The following is a 22,230-nucleotide window of genomic DNA, read 5'->3' on the forward strand; positions in this document are numbered from 1 at the left end:
CAGAGTGAGGGTGAAACAAAATTAATGGCTTTTCCATCATTCTGCCATTTTTCCTCTAGTGGTTTTTTTTTCCCCCAGCATAGGCCATCAGAAAATATGGTTAACACCAATAACAAAAGAGGTGAATAGATTCAGGGTTTGCCATTTTAATCTAAAGCATCTTCTATCTATCTGAAGCTTAAAGGCAAACTAAATTAATCAAAAAAGAGAGTGAATGAGAAAAAAAATGAAACAAACATGGGGAAGTATTTAAAATGGATTATTTTTAATAAAGAGTATCCAAGGAGACCTGCACTGATGTGACAAATCTCCAAGCTATTTTCACTGTCCTAACTAAAGAAAATTTTGGATGTAAATTAGATTGTGAGGGGTTTAATGTGTTTTTTAAAAATTAAACCAATTTTAAATGTACAACAGTTTCTCGGTAAAAATCAAAAAGACTTGACCTTTTGGTTTTTCTCTGTTTGAAGTACCATACAGGGCCCGTTGAGATCTATACAGAACCAGCGATATTTGATTACAGCTGAGTTTAACGATTTGAGAAATCTGTAACTTCACTGCTTATAATAAGCAGGTGAAACAGGATGTAGGGAGTTAGGAGCTTGGGGGTGGGAAGGCATAACAACATCTATTTAACCCTTTTGCTTCTAGAACCAAGAAATCCTTTTATTGTAAATCATTAAAACAGAACTCAACAGATAAACCAGGCTCTCTGCGATCTCTCTGGGGCAAATACTTGTGTAAAAAAAAAAAAAAAATCCATATGTTTAGCATCAAATAGAAATCACATATGAAAATAATCACTTGGAAAGTGATGTCATCCTCACAAAATGGCCTCCAGCTGTGTCCTTTATTTTCTTTTTCCATCTCATCTTCAGATTTTCCCATGAGAACAAGTAAGCCCGCCATCATGGCGTTCATACCAAAAACATGCAGATTCTCTTATTAAACAAATCAGTGGAGTCCCTGATGGGGCTTGTTTTAAAACGACAATATCCATATGTGGTCACTGTATCTTGGTTTATTCGTTAAGCAAACCTTTATTGAGCACTTACTGTGCGCCAGGTCCTGTGCTAGGCTTTATGAAGCAACGTTAATCAATAGCCAGCTGCTTTCCAAAGGTGCTGACAAGCCTGTGAGGGAGATAGGTATGGAAATCAATTACCATTACGCACCGCCGTAAGGGTTATGCTCCAGGTGAGCGAAAGAAGCCCTGGGAGGGGCGCCTGGGTGACTCAGTCGGTTGAGTGTCCAACGGATCTCTCGGTTCGTGAGTTTGAGCCCCGCTTTGGGCTCTGTGCTGACAACTCAGAGCCTGGAGCCTGCTTCAGTTTCTCTCTCTCTCTCTCTCTCTCTCTCAAATAAATAAACATTAAAAAATTAAGCAAACAAAAAAAAGCCCTGGGAGAGTAGAGAATAGACATGTCAGTCAGACTAGGGCAGTGGTTCTTCACCCCATCTGTCTCACACAACACTCCGCCTTTGGGGTTTGCGTATACGAAAAATCACATGATGTAAAATTGTCCATCTTAACCATTTTTAACTCTAGAGTTCAGTAAACTATATTCACATTTTATGAAACAGATCTCCAGAACTTTTTCATCTTGGAAACCTGAAAACCTATACCCACTGAAGAACAACTCTCCTCTCTCCCCTCCCCCTCAACCTCTGGCCACCGCCATTCTACTTTCTGCTTCTATGAGTAGGGGACTACCTCATATAAATGAATCAGGCAGTATTTGTCTTTTTGTGACTGGCCTCTTATTTCACTTAACATAACGTCCTCAAGCGTTATCCGTATCGTACCGTGTGGCAAGATGTCCTTCTTCTTTAAGGCTGAATGATATTCCATTGACGTATATACCACATTTGGCTTCTCTATTCATCCATCAGTGGAGCACAGTCTACTTTTTTGAAACATATATTTTGTAATTCCCTCTTTACCATCTGAAATACATTGATAGATGATATACCTAATTTGAAAAAAACATATGAAGCTCTAAATATAATATTAAAAAAAAAACAAGGAAATAAATACTAAAACAATTAAATATATTTCAGTTAATGCTTGACTACACTGGAAAACAATGGACATAGTAAGGTGCTTTCATCTACATATATAATCCATATAAATCTCATATAAATACAACAATTAAAAATGTGTTTTGATCAGGGCACCTGGGATGCTCAGGAGGTTAACATCCAACTCTTGATTTTGGCTCAGGTCATGATCTCACAGTTCATGGGATCGAGCCCCGCATTGGGCTCTCTACTAACAACGTGGAGCCTGCTTGGGATTCTCTCTGTCTCCCTAGCTTGCACTCCTTCTCTCCGCCTCAAAATAAATAAGTAAACATTTTAAAAATGCATATTGATGTAAGAGACGGGGCCTGGGCTCAGGTTATCGTAAACAGAATTTTCACCTACATGAATGTCTGAAGGACATTCAAAAGTTGAAGAAGGGGTGCCTGGGTGGCCCAGTTGATTGAGTGTCCAACTCTTGATTTCAGCTCAGGTCACGATCCCAGGGTTGTGGGATCGAGCCCCGCGTCGGGCTCCGTGCTGATCGTGGAGCCTTCTTAGGATTCTCTCTCTCTCGCTCCACCCCTCTCCCCTGCTCATCCTCTCTCTTTCAAATTTAAAAAAAACAAAAACCAAAAAAAACGGCAAACAAGATGCAGGATAATTCATTGCATATAAACTATCCAGGACACTGCAAGATATCTAGTATACACGACCTCTGCCCACCAAGTGCCAATAATGCCACCCCTTTATTGTGACGTTTTAAACACACACACACCATATCACAAAAATGCCCTCCTGCAGGGCGGGACCTCTTCCAGTGAGACCATCGGACAGGAGCATCAGGGGAAAGCCTAAACTGAATTTTGAAGAACTGCTAGGAATTAGCCAAGTACATAGTAAGTGCCCAAAATTATTTGTTAAATCAGTGAAAGAAGCCTGGTTTTCAATCCCATTCCCATTTATTTCTTGAGAAACTGTAGCAGTTGTCAACTGAAGTTGACAGTAGCAGTTGACTGTAGCAGACAACTGAAGTTGTCTTTTGCCATAAGCTGGAATAGAATTCTGTATAATCAGTCAGCACGTAAGGTGGAAATCACCAGAAGGCTACCTAGCACCTTAGAACGGCAGATGTCTGATACACGGCTGCAGGCACTGTGGCATCTTGGTTCTCCTGAACATGCAGAGCCTAAACAGTCGTGTGAGATGCCATCATCATGCATATACCTTCCACAGACTGTGAACTTAACACACGATTGCTTTTGCTGGCCTGTCTGCTTTGAGCTGAAGTGTGTGTGCTTCTATACATTAGTGCGAACTTATCAGTCTGTTCTGCCTCTCTGGTGATTTGTCAACAGGATATTGAACAGACGATGAACACTGCTTTGAACGAACTCCGAGAACTGGAGAGACAGAGTACCGCAAAGCACGCCCCCGATGTGGTGCTGGACACCTTGGAACAAGTGAAGAACGCGCCCACCCCCGCCACGTCCACAGAGTCTCTCAGCCCTTTGCACAACGTTGCCTTCAGGAGCTCCGAGCCTCAGATCCGACGCAGCACGAGCTCCTCCAGCGACACAATGAGTACTTTCAAGCCTATGGTGGCACCCAGGATGGGTGTGCAGCTAAAGCCCCCAGCCCTTCGGCCAAAACCTGCCGTTCTTCCAAAAACAAACCCTACCGTGGGACCGGCCCCACCTTCCCAAGGTCCAACAGACAAGTCTTGCACGATGTAAACTCCAGATGAGCAAGGTCCTCTGGGGCGGTGATTTAAGAAACAAAACAAAACAAAAAACAGATCATTGACAAAAGTCAGTGATCCTTAACTTTCCTTAGTTTTGTGCTTATAACTGGAGATTTTTGGCTTTTCTATGTTCTTGAATGTAATGTCGGAGACTAGCTAAATTAACACGGGCATTTGTATTTTGTAATTTTCTTCCTTTTTTCTTAGTAACTGGACATATGTCATTTTAAAGACAATAGAAACACTTAGATTTACTTGAAAATCCAATGCTGCACCATTTGTCACGAAGGCCACACCACTCTGCTCTCCGCGTCGTTCGGCGCTTCAGGTTTAGTGTAGCCTGGGTGAGTCGGAAATGTCTGGATCCAAAGGCACAAGCGTCTGAAGTCCCAGGCCGTGGAGTATAACCAGTGTTGGTCTGTGGCGCTTGGGGGGAATGGCTGGAAAGTGGTAACGGCATTGTTGGGTAGCTGACAGCGAGTACCTCTGAGTCCGTGCAGTGGGACGAGGTCCCACTCGTGCCCAGGCTTGCAGTTGTCACAGTGGGACGTGCCCAGTTGGACTCTCAGCCCACTGCCTGAATGAATTGCATGGTTGCCCCTTTCATACGAGTCACTTCCCTGGGTCCGGATTAAAAGCTCAGAGGAAGGGGTCGGACCCTCTGCAGTTACTTCTTGAACGGAACCTAGAAAAGGGGAAAGCTAATCCTCCAGAGCTATCGATGTGACTCCTTCCTCAAGCCTGGTCAGGCCCCCGAAGACTTCCAGGTCCGTCCTCTGCATTCACAAAGGACTAGAACAGTCTAATTGTAAAGACTTCCTGGTTATACTCCTCCACAAGTTCCTTCAGAGGTCTGTTACAAACTGCCTAGAAAATACTTCCAGCTCCCTTAAACCCCTGTGTTCTCCTGTGGAAATGGAGAACGTGGGCAGCACACAAGTCCTTGGTTCGCTCAGCCTTCTCTCCCGACTAAATGACCTCGGTTCCTTTAAACCCGATACAGAGGCTTGATGACCCTAAGGTGACTCCCCAGCTCTCCTCTCCCATTGGCCTCTTTGAGCCAACCAAGAACTGGCTGTGGTACTGGAGTAAGAGCCATGCTGGCCAAGGTGGGGGTGGGGGGGTCACATGGTTCCAGGAGGCGTTCCTTCCAATTTTGCACCCTGGAACCATGACTTTTTTCTTTTCTTTTCAGGTGGTCTCAACATAACCCAGATAGTCAGGTGAGCTCCGTAAGGTACCCTCTTTCTCTGACATCCTGGCACAGAAACCATTTTCTCTGTGTTTTCCCACTGTCTTAAAAAGGTTGCTTTGAATTCAGCTGTTTTTACTAAGGTACAAATCACCACTCCTGCCAGCAGCAGCTTATATCGTGTGTAAACCTATGAGCATGTTTTCTGCTCTGACCTTGAACTTAATGGTAAAGAGAATTTTTTTTTTTTTATATAAATGGGTGGCCCAGAACTAACCCCTCTTGACCACCATTGATTTCCTTCTAGCTTTGGTTTCAAACTGGAAGCCATATGCCTGCCCACCTAAGAGTTGCACAGTATGGACTTGAATCTGTTAGCCCGCTGGTGAATGCCTCAGGCAGGAAAGAATGAGGATCTGTACTAAAAAATCAAGATCATTCCTGGGATCTCTCTCTCAGTTTGCCAGTCTAATCGTTGTAATGCAGAGAGAGATTAAATTAATGACATAGGGTTACCTTTCAAAGTCACACTTCTGATTGCCAGCCAGTGGCCTAATTTCACAAATGGATTGAATCAAGATTTTTTTCCCAAGTATCCAGGTATGGTAAGCTTTTAAATCTTTGAGGTTTCTGAAGCATCCGTTTTGCCCATTATGAAAACGATGCCCAGTTCAGCATCTTCTCTACCCCCCTGCCATTTCCCTTGAGCTTTAGTGGTCCTTCATCAACTTTAGACACCATGGAGACTCAGCCAGGATTGAGCTCTGAGTAGCACTAACCCTTTTAAACAATCTTCCCAAATTCCTAGGAAATTGAAACCTTGCTGAATAACCTCCCAGTTCTTTCCAGAGTCCACTTGGGTTTCTAGTTCTCTGCTGCTAGATGGGGAAACAGAAGCTGAGAATAAAGGTGGAAGTAATGGAGGAGGAGACTTTAAATCTTTTAGAAATTGAAACGAAAAGGATTGTTAAAAACGGTTTTTCCATCGATGGTGCAAGAGTAAGATGTAAACAGAGGGTTTCAAAAGGGCAGAGGGGTGTCTTCTACAAGTTTTAACTTAGATCTTACTCCTACAAGTTCATGTCTTCAGATTTCTCCCTGGCAGTCCTGCCCAGACTCTCCCCTCTTCAGTGTTTACACCGCTGATGAAATGAGGGTTGCCTTTCCAACCACCAAATTAAGATTCTGCTCCCTTAGGTGGCTGCTCTGGGGCCTCAGAGGCTGTGCCTTCTTGCAGGAAATTTCTAATGCTCCCCTATCACTGCCTTACCCATCTCTCTCTCTTCTCCCTATACCCCTGTGACACCTTGAGGCCTTCTTTCTTTTTTTTTTTTCCCCAGTCTTTTTTATTTGTTCCAATTCCCATAGAAGGACATTACCTCACAGGGAATAAGGATTCACCTATTCTTTCTTTGTTTTGGTAAAAGTCTTCAGATTCCAAGGAGAAGACAAGGTGGCCACTTCACAGAAGATTCAAAATAACACCCTGAAAGCTCATTAAAAGCTTCTGGTGTATTCGCCTAGTGCATGGCCTTCTCTACAGCCACACATCTAGTGGGGAGGAGGAAGCATGCAAAGGGTGGGGAGGAAAGGAAGAATCCTTGAGATGTTACACCCCCAGTTTCAAGGATCATATTGTTCTTCGTGCACAGTTTGGCAAGGGGGTCATTTTGATGATGGGCAGACGATGGTTCTACAAAGATGATCAGACCCCACTTACGCAAGAATATATATTCACAGCTGATATAACTCTGTTCATGTCCCATCCATAGAACTCACTAAGTAGGCTTACAAGTTGACCTTTTGGTTTGGGTCAGGGGTATTGGGAAAGGACTGATTGATAAGAGAGAGAAAAGGTACTCCATACACATTTTCTGATGCGTGTTCTATAAATTATTTGAACCAGTCCAGTGGCCCTTTGCAGAGTTCTGTATGCATGTTTAGGGTCAACGCTATCGGTCAACCGTTTTGCACGTTTTCACACAACATAATCTGACTTTGGTGCCCCTTGAGCCATCCATAGAATAATTTAGAGCAGGCTCCCACTTAATCTACTGCAGGAAGCATGAATAGCTCTCAGCGGATGTAGAGCGAACGAGTCACATTGTATTAACCGAGTTTTCTTTGTACTCTTGCCATTCCCAAAATGAGCTTATAATTTAAGGAAAAGATAAGAGTAGGAAGGATTGTGGTCTCCCCAGCATTTGGGAATGACACGAGGTCTACAAAATGAAGAAACTTTAATGTGAAAGTACAGCCTCTAAAATTCAAAAAGCCCACACTGTATGTTAAGCAACTGGAATTTAAAAACTTAAAAAAAAAAAAAAAAAAGTAAAGAGCCCATAGGTCTATTGAGGATTTAGAAGACTTCAGATTTGGGATCGCATTCATTCTCGTCCTGACCACAGTAGTGAGACACCGTAAAAGCGGGAAAAGCACTCGGATGAGCCTTGCTCTGAGTTGCCCATCGCTGAGGCCACAGTCCCGGAGCAATTTAGATGCAAAGGCTCATCCGTGTGTACAATAGAGCTCCCTACTCCAGACAGTCCCCTGAGCTGAAAACCAAACCTCCAGCTGGGCTGAGGTGTCAGGCTTGGTGCAGGGTGACTTTGGCACCCCTTTATTCAGATCAGTAAAACAAACTGGAAATTGAGATTTCACTTACCCTAGTATACTTTCTTTAAAAAAAATAGTCTATGTGGTATAATCGAGATGGGTACCTATATCTTTAAATTACATAGGGAGTTTTGTATGTTTAAATAATTGTACCGGGTTCCATAATGCTTATCTTAGAAACTGTTTAGTAAAAGAAAATATATAAACCGTGCATTTGTGAATGCCCCCTTTAGAGCATTCATCCAAGTTCAGTGTGTAGTGTGATGGTTATTATAGATGTTTAAAGTATAGTAAGTGGCTGTGTAACAGGAGAGACTGCTAAAATTTACCTACGGAATTAAGGGTAACTCCTGCCCACGTAATTAAATCAGTATTGTCCTTTCCTGTCGGTTTGATCAATTGCAGTACTGGTAGCTTCCTGCTTGTGACTGTTACTAATCGTGTCAATGTACATCTGTAGTATGTACATGTGAAAGTGCCTTTCTATTTTAGAGGAGTTTTAGCCTTGCTCTTTACTGTCACCCCATCCACCCCTCCACTCTTGCGTCTGGCCCCCCTGCCCCAATTCCTGCCTCCCCGTCGAGCGCCCCGTCCACCCTTCCACTCCTGCTCCCAGCCCCTCTGCCCCAATTCCTACTACCTATCTGAGCGGAAACTTCCTCCACGCTCTCCCTGCTTCTCTGTGTCCCGTCCTGTGCCTCGGTGCTCAGTATCGTCCGTCTTGCATCCTTGTCCGTCATCAGACTGTCTCGTTTTGCTGGTAGCCGTGACTGTGCCTTTCCCGTCCGCAGTGTCCCTGTGTCCTCCCTCCCGCTGTCTCTCTAGCTGCTGCAGCCCACGTGTCACCTGTGATCTGTGCTGCCTCCGTTACAGTTCCTCGGCTCTGAGGCGGAAATTTGGGGGGATGCTTTTACAGTTCTGGAAGAAAAGAAATGTTTTGTTAATCTGTTGTGACAATGCACTTTTATGTATAGTACTGTACATTTTGGCATGTACCATTCCAGGCTTCAATATACAGTCAGGTCTGTTCTTCATGGTGTATCTTTATAATAAATAAGATAGTTCTGGCTGCCTTTGTCTTCTCAGTGATTCTCCGTGGTGTTTTCATTCCTTTCCTTTCTTTTTCTAACCACTGTTAACCCCCTGGAGAGCTGAGTTGCATTAGATGGTGGGAAACTAACTTTTTTTTAAAAAAATGTTTCTGTCTCACTTGCATTTTTATTTGTGCACTTGGAAATGAGACTTCGTGGACAGGGCCTTGATCATGAAGCCAGAGTTTTTCAGAGGATGGCTTGGAGACCCCTGTGCAGTAAGGAAAGGGAGAGCAAGCAAGCCTCCTAAACACTAGCCAGATTGAAACCTTTCCCTGGAAGAGGGTTCTTTGGCAGAGTAGACCTTGTCAAGGCGATCTTTGGTTTCATTCGAATATCCTGAAATGCAATCCTTAGGTAGAGATTCTGTTTAGAATGCCCCACGTGTTGGTATTTTTTTCCTTCAAACATTTTTTTTTTTTTTTAACTAACCCTTGAGGTCTGTCAGTACATAATAAAGAGTTTTACAAAATCATTCGCAATGTACAGGATTGAATATCGGTAAGAGATGTGGAATTTTTTTTAATAACACATAAATCAAGGGGGAAAAAAGATTTTATTGGAGTATAAAATACACACAGAAAAGTGCACAAGTCATTAGTGTAAGAGTTTGCACAGAGTACTACTCTCCTGCATCTACCACCTACCCAGATCAAGATCTCCAGTATCCACTGCCTACCCAGGAGATCTGGCCAGGCTTGTGCCTCTCCAGTGTAATATCTTCATGAATAACACCATGGTTTGCTTTGGCCTGTAGTTTTCACTTTCTATAAATGGCCTCATAGTATATACACTTTGTGCCTGGTTCCTTCTGTTGAAATGTTTGTGAGAGTTGTCCATGTTGTTACATATAACTAGTTTCTTCCATTTTGACTGGTGTATTGAATTCTATTTCATGAATTTGCTCAGTATTTCTTGTATATTTCCTGATTAAACTTTGGGTGTTGGATGCAGAAATCTTTAAACATGGACAGAACAAATGAAGGGCGCCTGGGTGGCTCAGTTAAGGGTCTGACATCGGCTCAGGTCATGATCTTGTGGTTCGTGAGTTCGATCCCAGCATCGTGCTCTGTGCTGACAGTTCAGAGCCTGGAGCCTGCTTCAGATTCTGTGTCTCCCTCTTTCTCTGCCCCTCCCCCGCTCACACTCTGTCTCTGTCTCTCTCTCTCAAAAATAAATATTTAAAAAAAATTTTTTTTAAACATGGACAAATGAATGGGGGGAAAGCCACCTGTTAAAGGAAATATTTTCCCACAACATTGTGGAATGATGTTGAACTAAGCCCTTGATTGGAAGGGCCTACCCGAAAGCAGGTAGAACCATTTTAGGACCAGAGTTGGATTTAGAGGCTTCCCCACAGGAATGAATGGGCAAATCAGACTATAGGATTATTCCAGGAGAGACCCCATTATCCTGCATCACCCTCGGATCCAAAGGCCTCCACCTGCCACAACCCTCTCCATGTCCGCCTGCCTCCTCACATCCCTCACTCCAGAATTAGAGTCCCAAAATGTGGCTGCGCCTGGTTGTCAGCTCCCACTGTTCATAAGCCAGCACCTGTAAGAATATTAGCAAGGCAGAAAAAAGGACATTTTCTGGCTTTTGCCTTAGGTAGTTGGGATTCCTAATGTGGAAAATTCCCTAACCATGATCTAAAGAGCCAAAAAAAAGTCCTGGAAAGCCAAAAACAATGGCAAATTCCATTGGCAAGTTCCATTTTATGGCCATATGTCTCCATTTGGCTTTGGGGAAATATGGTCAATATACCTTTGAAATAATCATAGTGACGTTCACGTGTTTCTACCTAGTAGAAAGCTTGCCTTTTATTAAAACAGTCATTTCATCAAGGTTAGTCTTCAACAAAAGAAGCTGGAGATCTGGGACAAGGCTGGATATCAAAATGTCCATGTGCGTGTATGTATGTATGAGAAAGAGAGCACAAGTGAGCACTCCTCCTGGAGTCCTGAAACAGCATGCTTTGTTCAGCGTTAGTATCTTGAAGGAAGTTATGACATGATCCACAACATCTCCAGCTCTAGGATATTTGCAACCTAATTCTGGTGGCTAGCAGGCACATTCTTCATATTCATCAGCTCTCTATCGGGTGTGCCCCTGGGGGTGAATGCCTTTCTTTTGCTGCTTGGGTGTTCGGCTAATGTGAGGACTATCGATGAATTACCCTCTCAGCGATAATGCATCGTGTTAATCTTTTGTCTTTGACATACCCAGGGAATATCTTGCGTAAGAATCATGTCCCTCTAAATGAAAGTGGATGGTCATGTCTATAAGCTAGAGGAGAGGAAAGCGTCATCGATAGTCTCGTGGCATATTTGAAATTGTACAACGATGTGATACTAACTAGAAAATGAGATCTGGGGTTCTAGGCCTTTGATGGACTACATCCATTAAAAAAAAAAAAAAGGCAACATGATCAGGATTTGTAATAGAAGGTGTGGTCTTTGAACCAAAGATGATTATTGCATTAGTAACTGAATATCAGCAGATGCGTTTGAAGAGGGAAAGAAATTTTAAGTAAGACAAAATTGTTATCTTGTCCTAATTCAAACTCACTTATTGGACCTCATCAAATCAGCGACCCATGCCTCAGTTTCCCAGAGAGAAATAATCCACAGTGACATTTAACACATTATCTTCTAATCTTAAACGATGCCTATTTTTAGCACAGTTGAATTCATATTCTATATATACTTGTGTACCCCTGTTCGGTTTTTCTCCCTCACGTCAGTTCACATTAGAAGTGTCAGCGAATGTGATTTTTCTTAATGGCTGTAAAATTTTCCAACATATGAACATACCGTGATGTACTTCGTCATTTTCTTATCCTTGAGTGAGCCTATTTGCAGGTTTCATTTTTTCTGTTGACTATTACGTTGTAGTGAGCGGCTCCATACACAGTCATTGTCTGCATTTTTGAACCATAAATTTAGCATGGACTCCAAAAGGTGAAAGCATTGATCCAGAGGTTGTAAGCATTCCCTTAGACTCATGACAAATGCTGCCAGAAAGACTGCACACGTTCACACTACTGCCAGCAACATGAAAGGATATGCGAGTTTAAAATAGCGTCGTGTGTCCCTTTGCCGATGTAACAGGTAAATGATAGGTTCGACCTACATTCTTCGGGGTATTTGTTACGTGCACACTCACACTTCCTTCCAGAGTGAAAAGCTCCCGGTTTTACTCCCTTCTCTGTCCTAAGTGTCAGATGTATCACTGTTGTGTCAGCTGAACATCAGCCAACGAGGCTTTCCTCGGGCACCTTAAGTTTGACAGACCTAAAAACTAAAGCCACTTGCTTTAATTCCAAAATACATGCTGCTCCTCTGATTTCCGATCTGTTTTACTGACTTTTGCTCCGTGTTAACCTCATTCTGTGTCCATTCCCTTTTGCCTCAACTCTTGCAGTAGCCTCCTGCATAGTTTTTGGGGGTCTGTTGTCTCCCCTTTGCAACAACTGTCTACACTCTTGCTAAGCAGCTTTCTACAAAACAAAACAAACTAACGATCATTGGACAAGCAAACGTGTACTACTTACCAGGCGATGTTTTCAACATGTTAATAGGTGTGGCTGGATGGCTCAGTTGGTTAAGCCTCTGACTCTTGATCGTAGCTCAGGTCTTGATCTCAGGGTTGTGAGTTCGAGCCCCATGTTGGGCTCCACACTGGACATGAAAGCTGCTCAAGAAAATACATTGAGAGGTGCCTGGATGGCCCAGTCAGTTAAGCATCTGACTTCAGCTCAGGGCATGATCTGCCCCTCCCTTGTTTGTGCTCTGTCTCTTTTTTTTTTTTTTCCTTTTTTTTTTTTTTAATGTTTTTTATTATTTATTTTTGAGACAGAGAGAGACAGAGCATGAGCAGGGAAGGGGCAGAGAGAGAGGGAGACACAGAATCCGAAGCAGGCTCCAGGCTCTGAGCTGTCAGCGCAGAGCCCGACGCGGGGCTCGAACCCACGAACTGTGAGATCATGACCTGAGCCGAAGTCCGGTGCTTAACTGACAGCCACCCAGGCGCCCCTCTGTCTCTTTCTCAAAAATTAATAAACAATAAAAAAATTTTCAATACATTTTTAAAAATTTATTAGAATTCGTGTAGAAATAAACATGTTAATAACGGCTAACATGTATTGAGTGCCAGACGCCGTTCTACAAATACTAAATACTAGTTCAGCCCTCACAGGAAAGCCAAGAGAAAGAGCTACAGAGGGGTTCCTGTCATCACAGACGCTAGCCACGGGGAGGGCCAGGGTTTAGTTCTGAGCTGCCTGCTTCCCCGGGGGCTGTGCCTGTAACACTGTCCTTCCCCTCCTCAAAGCCACCTGCGACTCCCCACCGCAGGCCCCGAACTTTGTCTTCTTCCCTCTGTATCTTCTCACCTAACGCGCAGCTGACTAGTAAATCGGTGCAACCACAGTGACCATGAATTCCTTGTCTGCCGTCCTCTGCGGCCTGCCGTGTCAACCCCACTGCCCACCACTTCCTCTCAAGAACCTTTACTTTTCGGCCCAGTCACGGCACCTTCCCCTGAACGCGCCGGGCCTCATTCTCCCTCAGCCTACCTCACGTCATTCCTCACTCTAACGTGTCCCCGACCTCGCTCGGATACCTGCCTGTTGACTTAATGTTTATCCTTGAAAACCCAACTAAAATGTTACGTCTTTCATGACGCATGCCCCAAATCTCTGGGCGGCCGTCCCTTTCTCCTCCATGCTTCCTCCCATCAGGCCCTCTCCACAGGCCGTGACTGAACAAGACGTGCAGGCTTCCTGGTCTCGTGAGGTATATTTCCTGGTCAGAACACAGGCACTGAATAAACAAGCCAACAACTATGTCAGCAAAATAATTTCAGGTGCCAACACCCACTGTAGAAAGCAAAGGCGAGGCGGACAAGGGTGATAGGATTGAGGGCGTCTGGAAGGGGAACTTCAGATGGGACGGCTGGGAGGTCCCCCCCTGAGGTGGCGAAAATCTGAGCTCAGGTCGGAATGATGGGAAGAAAGTAGCCACGTGAAAAGAAAGATCTGGCACCAGAGGGAGCTGCTCGTGCACATGCCCTCCACCTCTGCCGGGTCACAGCGCTTAGGGAGAAAAGGTCACCACGACTGGAGCCCGGCAACGAGAGGAACCGGTGATGGAGATGGACGGTGGGCAGAGACCAGGATGTGGAGGCCCTTGGAGCCAAAGTAAGTAACAGACTTAGATGTCATTCCAAGTGCAAGGAAAGCCATCGGAAGGATCTAAGGAATGCAACATCACCCACCGCTTTCCACCCACTCTCCAAAACCACAAGGACAAATCACCTCACGCTTATTAGGATGGCCATGGAAAGAAAGGGAGGGAGGGAAGGAGGGAGGGGAGGGAAGGAAGGGACGAAAAAAGAAAATAACAAGCGTTGGCAAGGACGTGGAGAAACCGGGATCCTTATACACTGTTGGTGGGAATGCCGAGTGGTGCGGCCACTGTGGAAAACAGTGTGGAGGTTTCTCAAAAAATTAAAAATAGAACTCCTGTATGATCCAGCAATCCCACCTCTGGGTATACATCCAAAAGAACTGATAACAGAATTGTGAAGAGCTATTTGTGTATTCATGTTACTGCAGTGTTGTTCACAACAGCCAAGACATGAGAGCAATCTGTCAATCAGCAAATGGATGGATAAAGAAGATGTGTCCGGGGTGCCTGGCTGTCTCAGTCGGAAAAGCATGCAACTCTTGATCTCGGGGTTGTGAGTTCGAGTCCCACGTTGGGTGTAGAGATTACTAAAACAGTAATAATAAATAAATTTGAAAAAAAAAAAAAAGGATGTGGCATATACATGCAATGGAATGTTATTCAGCCTTACAAAGGAAGGGAGGAAGTCCTGTCACCTGCTACAGCATGGATTTTGAGGACATGATGTTAAGTGAAGTAAGCCAGTTACAGAAAGACAAATACTGAGGTGCCTGGGTGGCTCAGTCGGTTCAGCGTCCGACTTCATCTCAGGTCATGATCTCACGGTCCGTGAGTTCGAGCCCCGCATTGGGCTCCGTGCTGACAGCTCACAGCCTGGAGCCTGCTTCTGATTCTGTGTCTCCCTCTCTGTCTGCCCTTCCCCTGCTCACGCTGTCTCTCTCTCTCTCTCTGTCAAAAATAAATAAACATTTAAAAAAAAAGACAAATACTGTACAAGTCCACTTAGGTGAGGTACCTAGAGTAGTCAAAGTCTTAGCATGTAGAGTGGTGGTGGCCAGGGGCTTGGGGGAGAAGGGTGGGGGAGCTGTTCAGTGCGTGTAGAGTTTCAGTTTTGCAAGATGAAAACACAACAGTGTACAGATAGTTAATGCTACTGTAGTGTACGTGCAAAATGGGTATGATGGTGATTTTTATGTGATGCGTTTTGTGCAACAGTAAGAAAAAAGATCACTCTGGATGCTGTAGGAATCAGTTGGTGGTGGGGACATAGGAAGGAGATGGCAAGAGTGAGGTAGGATAGCATGGTTAAGCATGACAGTGAGAAATGGCGGTGGCGTGGACCAGGTAGCCTTGCAGATGGAGAAGGAGGGATGCATTGGGAGTACATTTTAGAGTTAAATCAACAGGGTTTGCAGACAACTTGGATGTGGGGATAAAGAAAAGGGAAGAAGCAAGAATGACTCCCGGGTTTTTGTTTCAGAGCAACTGGGTGGGCGATAGGGACCTTTTAGGAAAAATCAGGGAGAGGAAGAGGTCAGCAAGAGGCGCGCAACCAAGAATTCAGGATTGGACATGTGTAAGATGGCTGTTAGACTTCCAAGGGGAGACATCTAGGAGGGCAGCGGATCTGACTCAGGGCAGATATTTCTGGTCAGAAGATGCTAGTTTGGTATTTAAAGGTGTGAGACTGGAGGAGATCTCCTAGAAATAGGGAAGAGGGCAAGATCCCAGAATCAGGCCGCAGTAGAGCCCCAACTTGCCGAGCTTTGGTGGAACGAGGGGTGAGCTGAGGAAACAGCCGACGAGGAAGGGGAAGACCGGGAGGGTATAATAGTATGTTATGTAATGTTATCGGGGCCAGAAGCACTGTCCTCTCTGCTTAGGAAATTCTTAGAACTTTCTGGGATGTCAGGGTGCTTTATCTTCTCACCTCGTGGAGATCGCTTCTTCAAAGAGCCTTCTCCTGATCCCCCGACCTAAAGACATGCCCCTTGCCACCTGCCCTAGTCTCTGACATGACAATGACTCTGGCTATTATTAGTCAATAAAAATCTTTATGATCATTTTAAGTTATAAACAGTCTTAATTCACTCGTTTATAATGTTTGATCCCATGTAAATCTTGCATTTAATTTGAACGAACATTCTCTTCCCCAGCTCCAGCTGGGGTCAGCCACAGAGGGGGAGCCAAGACCTAGGAGAGAAGAGGGGGCAGGAAAGTTCTTACTTGATCAGTACCATCTGCTTCAACTGGCCTTGTGCTTACACCAGAGCCAAACATGGGCTCTTTCCTTAGAGAAGTGCTTTGGTGAGTTTTTGGAGAAGCCCGACCCCATGGGTCTCTGCGGGATCTCCCCCCGCAAGTCCCCTGATGCATCTCTCTTCTGGCTGTTTGCTTATTGCTTCCTCAACAGGCGGGAATCCAGCTCAGGTCTGCTAGGTTCTCTTCTCACCTCCAGACAGTCCTTTGACCAAGACCTAAGGTGACGCTAACTCAGCCTTCTTTTGCATAGAGCTTGGCCCACTTCATGCATTCTATGCCCTGCAGCCCCTGGAAGTGCAGAGAGCCCACACTGCCACTTCATCAGCACCTTACCCCAGAGATCTCAAAAAGAAAGTCAGACTCCGCTCCACAGTGTCCCTCAACTGTAGGGAATATATATCAAACTTTTGGGGGGTTGCCCATTGATGCCCTTCTCACTAAAGTAGAAGTGAGCGCCAGGCACCCCAATCTTCTCCTTTGAGGGGTGCTCACAGCACACCCACGCTTCTCTGTAAAAGCCTCTTCGTAAATCAATCTCCTAATATCCAGAGTCTGTATACCACTAGAGGAGAGTGAGGCTTTCACAGGCTTTTAATGAAATTGTTTGAAAATGTGCATGTTGATTTGGTCTCATACGTTGGAATATGATGTTTTGGTCCCTCGATGGAGCTTCCATTTTTATATCCTGTTAGATAGTAGTAAATCCTATATGAAGAAAATAAAGCAGGATAACAGAGTAAAGGGAGATTGGGAAGTGCTGTTTTATTTTATTGCAGAATAAAAACCATTTAAAATGGGTTTACTTTAGAAAAGGTAATACAGCCACATGAACCCGAGACAAAAATATATTAAAAGATAGTCAGCGAAAGTCTCCTTCCCATCCCTGCCCCCCCCCATTCACCTGTATCTCCCCACTCATCCTGCCTAAGTAACCTGTCTAAATGCTTTTTTGTGTGTCATTACTGTCTCTTTATATAAGCAAGCAAACACAAGCATGAATTATTCTTATTTTAGCCCCTCCTTGCACAAATGGTAGGATGCCACCCATGCTGTTTCGCACTTTGTTTTTTTTTTTTACCTCATTGTGTATCTTGGACGTTTCCCATATCAGGACTTGGAGATCTTCCTCACTCTCCTTTAAGGCTGCGAAGTTAAGTAAGTAGTCCATTGTATGAATGTTCTGTAATTTATTTAACCTGTCCCCTATTGAGGAACATTTAGGTAGTTTGCAATCTTTTGTTACTTCAGATAATGTTGCAACAAATAACTTTATACTTATGTCATTTCCCATGCATGTAAATGTATCTGTAGGATACGTTTCTAGGGGTGGGATTACTGGGCCAAAGGGAATGTGTGTTTGTGATCGGGGTCACTATTGCCAAATTGCCCTGCTAAGGGGCGGTACCAATTTATCTTCCCATCAGCCTGTATCCAGGATGCTTATTTAGCAGGTTGTTGGGGCAGCCTCTCCGTAGAGTTCACATTTGAGCAGCAATCTGAATATCAAAAAGAAGCCATCCATGTAAAAATATCTAAGGGAAGATCATTCCAGGTAGAAAGAGCTGGGGGAAAGGTCTGAGGTGGAAATAAGTTCCTCATGTTGGAGGACCAGCAAAACTGCCAGTGTGGTGGGTATGTCACGAATGGGGGGGGGGGGGGCCATGAACAAGACAGGTTGACGGATGTAACGGGAGCTGGATCGTGCAGACCCAGGTTGGGAGTCTGGATTTTATTCCACATGGCATGGGAAGTCATCATAGGCGGGTTGAGTGGAGAAGCAAAGTGATGTGTTTCCATGTTAGAAGATTATTGACTGCTTTTTTAAAATGTCTGTAACTGTCTTGCTCATCAGAGCAGACCAAATTCCTAATAAATACAATGTAAACATCCATCCTAAAAGCCTCTTCTCAGCAGAGATCCAATAAAACTGTGGCTACACAGGGATTAAAGACCAGCCAACTTGAGTGAGGCACGAAGACCTAAGTCACACGATAGGTCCATACTAGGTACGTTTACAAATAAGAAAAGGGAAAGGATGCCCATGTAAATCACGAAGGCCTAGAACCATTATGAACTCAGTCTTGCCTCCAGCTGCATGCAGAAAGTTGACATTCCTGTTTTTATTATGCATTCCCTGGTCCTAGATTCCTTAACTCAGGAAGAAGACCAGAATTCTCTAGTTCATGGGAATGCTTCTCCTGACCTGGGCTTATCCTGCCCTGAGCTTACGTCGTTCTCCCTTTCGGGTTCCGTATCCACGATATAATGGCCAAAGGACAAACAGAAAAGTTACATGTTAACAAGTCGATATATCTTGCACAGTTTAAAATAACATTGAATTTTAAGCCAACTCTCTAGGGCTTTCCTTAGAATAGCCAGAAGCGAGACAATGATTTCATCTGTCCTAACAGTTGGACAGGGTGGCAAATGCCCCCAAACAGACGCTGAGTTCGGGAAAGGTATTTCCTTCACCGATTAGGCCGGCGATGGAATAGATATATCGCAGTATATTGCCTTTAGCATCTGTTTTTACTCACATGCTCCTTTACTCCTTCACTGACACTGTTGGGACATCGGAGTCCTGTGCCAACGTGGACCTTTGTCTGCTTGTGTCAGCTGTGACCATTGTCGATTTGCTCCTTTAGAGGACGCTGCTGCCTTAGCGCCCGCGTCTGGTTCGACGGCAGAGCCTCGGTCCGGCACTGTGCTTGGGCACAGCCCTCTGAGGCCGGCGACTGCTCAGCTGTTGGGGCCTGCCTGCCACACTCAGCATGTGAACACTGGAAGGAACCAGACAACTTCTACATCCCGTAAGTACTCGGAAGCCAGAAGGAGCTCTATCGAGGGGGAGGAATGAGAGCCTGGAAAGGAATAGATCCACTTTTGGAAATCCTGCTGTGTCTGGCGGCTGGGGGTTGGGACTCAGGCAAGTGAACTGGAAAAAGGACGTATCCCACCTTCTAACTGGATGGCTTAACAGTAACCTTCTCTCTTCACTGTGACCCATAGTTCCGTGTCGAGAAGTTCCTGGTGATTGTCTTAGAGAAACTTTCCCCCCTCATCCTGCCTTGTCAAGACTCAATTATAAACATCCTAAATGTATTTCTCAATTCCACTAGACTTTTTACACTCATGACCTGCATTTGCCCTACATATGAATTCCTGTTTTGAAATTTTCTCTATTTAATGTGAATTATTTCCAGAGCCCATAGGTGGTTTTTCTCATAATCAGATACTTTTGAACCTCCTTTTACCCACCTGTATCCTTGGGATACTTGGTTCTCTGGCCATAAAACTTACTCTTAATAAGCATACTTCTATCCTAAACAAGCTATATTATTGCTTTTCTTTTTCTAAGTGGGAATTCATGAGCTATTATGAGTGGTAATTTTCCTTGTTTGGGTCAGTGTTTCATCTCTTTAGTCAGCTATTTGTGGTTGTGTATTTTAATTTTTTTTAACGTTTTATTTATTTTTGAGACAGAGAGAGACAGAGCATGAACAGGGGAAGAGCAGAGAAAAAGGGAGACACAGAATCTGAAACAGGCTCCAGGCTCTGAGCTGTCAGCACAGAGCCCGATGCGGGGCTCGAACTCACAGACTGCGAGATCATGACCTGAGCCGAAGTCGGACACTTAACCGACTGAGCCACCCAGGCACCCCGTGGTTGTGTATTTTGCTTCACACCATGGTAAACAAGTTTTCCTAATTTCTGAGCATATTAATTTTTTTCCTTGAACGTTTTTGTTGCTGGCGTTCAAATAAGAAAAACCGGGAGCACTGAGTGGCTCCTTCAGTTGAGCATCCGACTCTCGATTTCAGCTCAGGTCATGATCCCAGGGTCATGGGATTGAGCCCCTTGTCAGGCTCCATGCTAAATGTGGGGTCTGCTTAAGATTCTCCCTCTCCCTCTCCCACTCCCTTTCCCTCTCCCTCTCCCTCTGCCCCTCTACCCTGCTCATGCTCGCTCGCTCTCTCTCTCACTCACTAAAATAAAAGAATAAATTAAAAATAAGGAAAACTAAAATACTTTTAAGAGAAAATGAAACACTGTCTCCTATTTTGCCCCTAAAGACTGAAGTGATTAAACCACCATGGTTAAGTTCTAGCTGTGTCTTTTCCAAGCCATTTTTTTCTTGAGGTGGCAAATGTGATGTTCCCATCCCTCTGATATAAATAGGCAACTGTTGTGGTCTCCCTAGTTAAATAGTAACTTTGTCTAGAGCATTGCTCACTTCTTTAACATTCATGGTTTTGGGTGCCTGGCTAGCTCAGTCAATACAACACGCAACTCTTGATCTTGGGGTTGTGAGTTCGAGACCCACATTGGGTATAGAGATTATAAATAAATAAACTCAAGAAAAAACCATTTGGCAGGAGGTGCTCGGGTGGCTCAGTCACTTAAGCGTCCAATTTTTGGTTTCGGTTCAGGTCATGATCTCGTGATTCATGAGTTTGTCAAGACCCACATCAGTTCTGCGCTGATGGTGCGGAGACTGCTTGGGATTCTCTCCCTCCCCTTCTCTCTCTGCCCCTCCCCCACTCATGCTCTAAATAAATAAATGAATGAGTAAACAAAACAAAACATTCAGGGCTCTGTTTACCCTCAAGAACAACTCTTTTACCTTTATGAGGAAGAATATTCTTTCTGAATACATATATCAGTCAGGGCCTTCAGTTGAAAGCCACAAAACCCAACTCGGGGTGAAAGGATTTTAAGACACTCAAGGATGTTTCTGTTTAAAGGTGGTGATTCAAAGACAGACATTTACCTCTGCTACCTCCTAACACCTCTCTAATAAAAGGTATTTCTTTAAGTAGGCTGCACACCCAATGTGGGGCTCGAACTCACAACCCGGAGATCAAGAGTTGCATGCTCTACTGACTGAGCCAACCAGGTGCCCCTAGGGCATTTTTATATTTAAAAAAAAAGACAAAGTCAAGGGTTAAAGAGAGTCAGGGAGTTGTAACATAGCAACATAGCAACAAAGTCAAGGGAGGCAACATAGCAACAAAGTATTGGATGATAGAAGACAAAGAGGAATTTATTTAGCATCTGGAGAAAGTTGACTTCTAGCGGGAAAATTCATATGCACTAAAGAACTTCTCCAAGGCCCAGAAATTGACTGCACTGTGCGGTGAGGCTGACACAGGGAGATCTGCAGACCTGCAGATGAAATGTTAGAGAACCAGCAAGAGCCCAGAGTGAGACAGAAAAGAGGGCAGAACGGAAGCAGGAAAGTGAGCCAAGGGCGAGATGATGGAGGGCTTTCAGGGCACAGTGAGGCACTTGGATGTTCTTTTATGGAGGTTGGAAGATTTATAGAGAAGGTAGAGAGTCCATACGACAGGTTGAAAGTGTAGATGGAACAGGACCTAATCCTGCCCCTCTCACAGGATTAAATGATTTGAGGGTAGGTACATGGCCCAAAGTGGGCCAAATTAGGATTGATCCTGGGACTTGGGTGTTACTTTTGGAAAATCATTTCTCTCTTTTCCCTGAAGTTGCTAAATCAATAGGATATAGACCTGGAACTGTGGGGGCCGTCCTCCAGCCTGCCTGAGAACAATGCCAATACAAAGGAAACGGACATCAGGAGAGAAATAAAGAGTGACGGTGGAACCAAATCTTGAAGCAATTGTGTGAGCCCTTGAATGCAGATGAGCCTAAGATAGAATACAACCCTGGGTTGACCGGCTCTGTAAGCCAATACATTTCCTTTTTTTAACTCAATGTAGTCTGAGTTGGGTTTCTGTCACTAGCAAGCGTTCGGATCAATACAGACACCAGGGGTGCCTGGGTGGCTCAGTCGGTTAAGCGTCCGACTTCAACTCAGGTCACGATCTCGCGGTCCGTGAGTTCGAGCCCCGCGTCGGGCTCTGGGCTGATGGCTCAGAGCCTGGAGCCTGCTTCCGATTCTGTGTCTCCCCCTCTCTCTGCCCCTCCCCCGTTCATGCTCTGTCTCTCTCTGTCTCAAAAATAAATAAACGTTAAAAAAAAAAAAAAATACAGACACCAAATCATTAACAGTGATTGTCTTCACTAGTAAGATTCAGGTGATTGTTTGTTTTCCCTTTCTGCTTATATGTGTTTTGTTTTGTTTGTTTTTTA

At 44.4% G+C, this 22,230-nt stretch overlaps 1 protein-coding gene across 1 annotated transcript in view; it reads left to right on the forward strand.

Annotated features, from left to right (window-relative positions):
* The window catches only part of SRGAP1 (SLIT-ROBO Rho GTPase activating protein 1), a 154,190-nt gene extending 145,531 nt beyond the window's left edge, over nucleotides 1-8,659 (forward strand). Inside the window, exon 23 of the mRNA XM_032593791.1 lies at nucleotides 3,381-8,659. Coding sequence (XP_032449682.1) covers nucleotides 3,381-3,758 — 378 coding nt within the window. The 3' untranslated portion in view covers nucleotides 3,759-8,659. The remainder of the gene's footprint in view (nucleotides 1-3,380) is intronic.
* Nucleotides 8,660-22,230: the final 13,571 nt, after the last annotated feature.

This window comes from Lynx canadensis, chromosome B4, assembly GCF_007474595.2.
Source record: "Lynx canadensis isolate LIC74 chromosome B4, mLynCan4.pri.v2, whole genome shotgun sequence".
Classification (NCBI taxonomy): Eukaryota; Metazoa; Chordata; class Mammalia; order Carnivora; family Felidae; genus Lynx; species Lynx canadensis.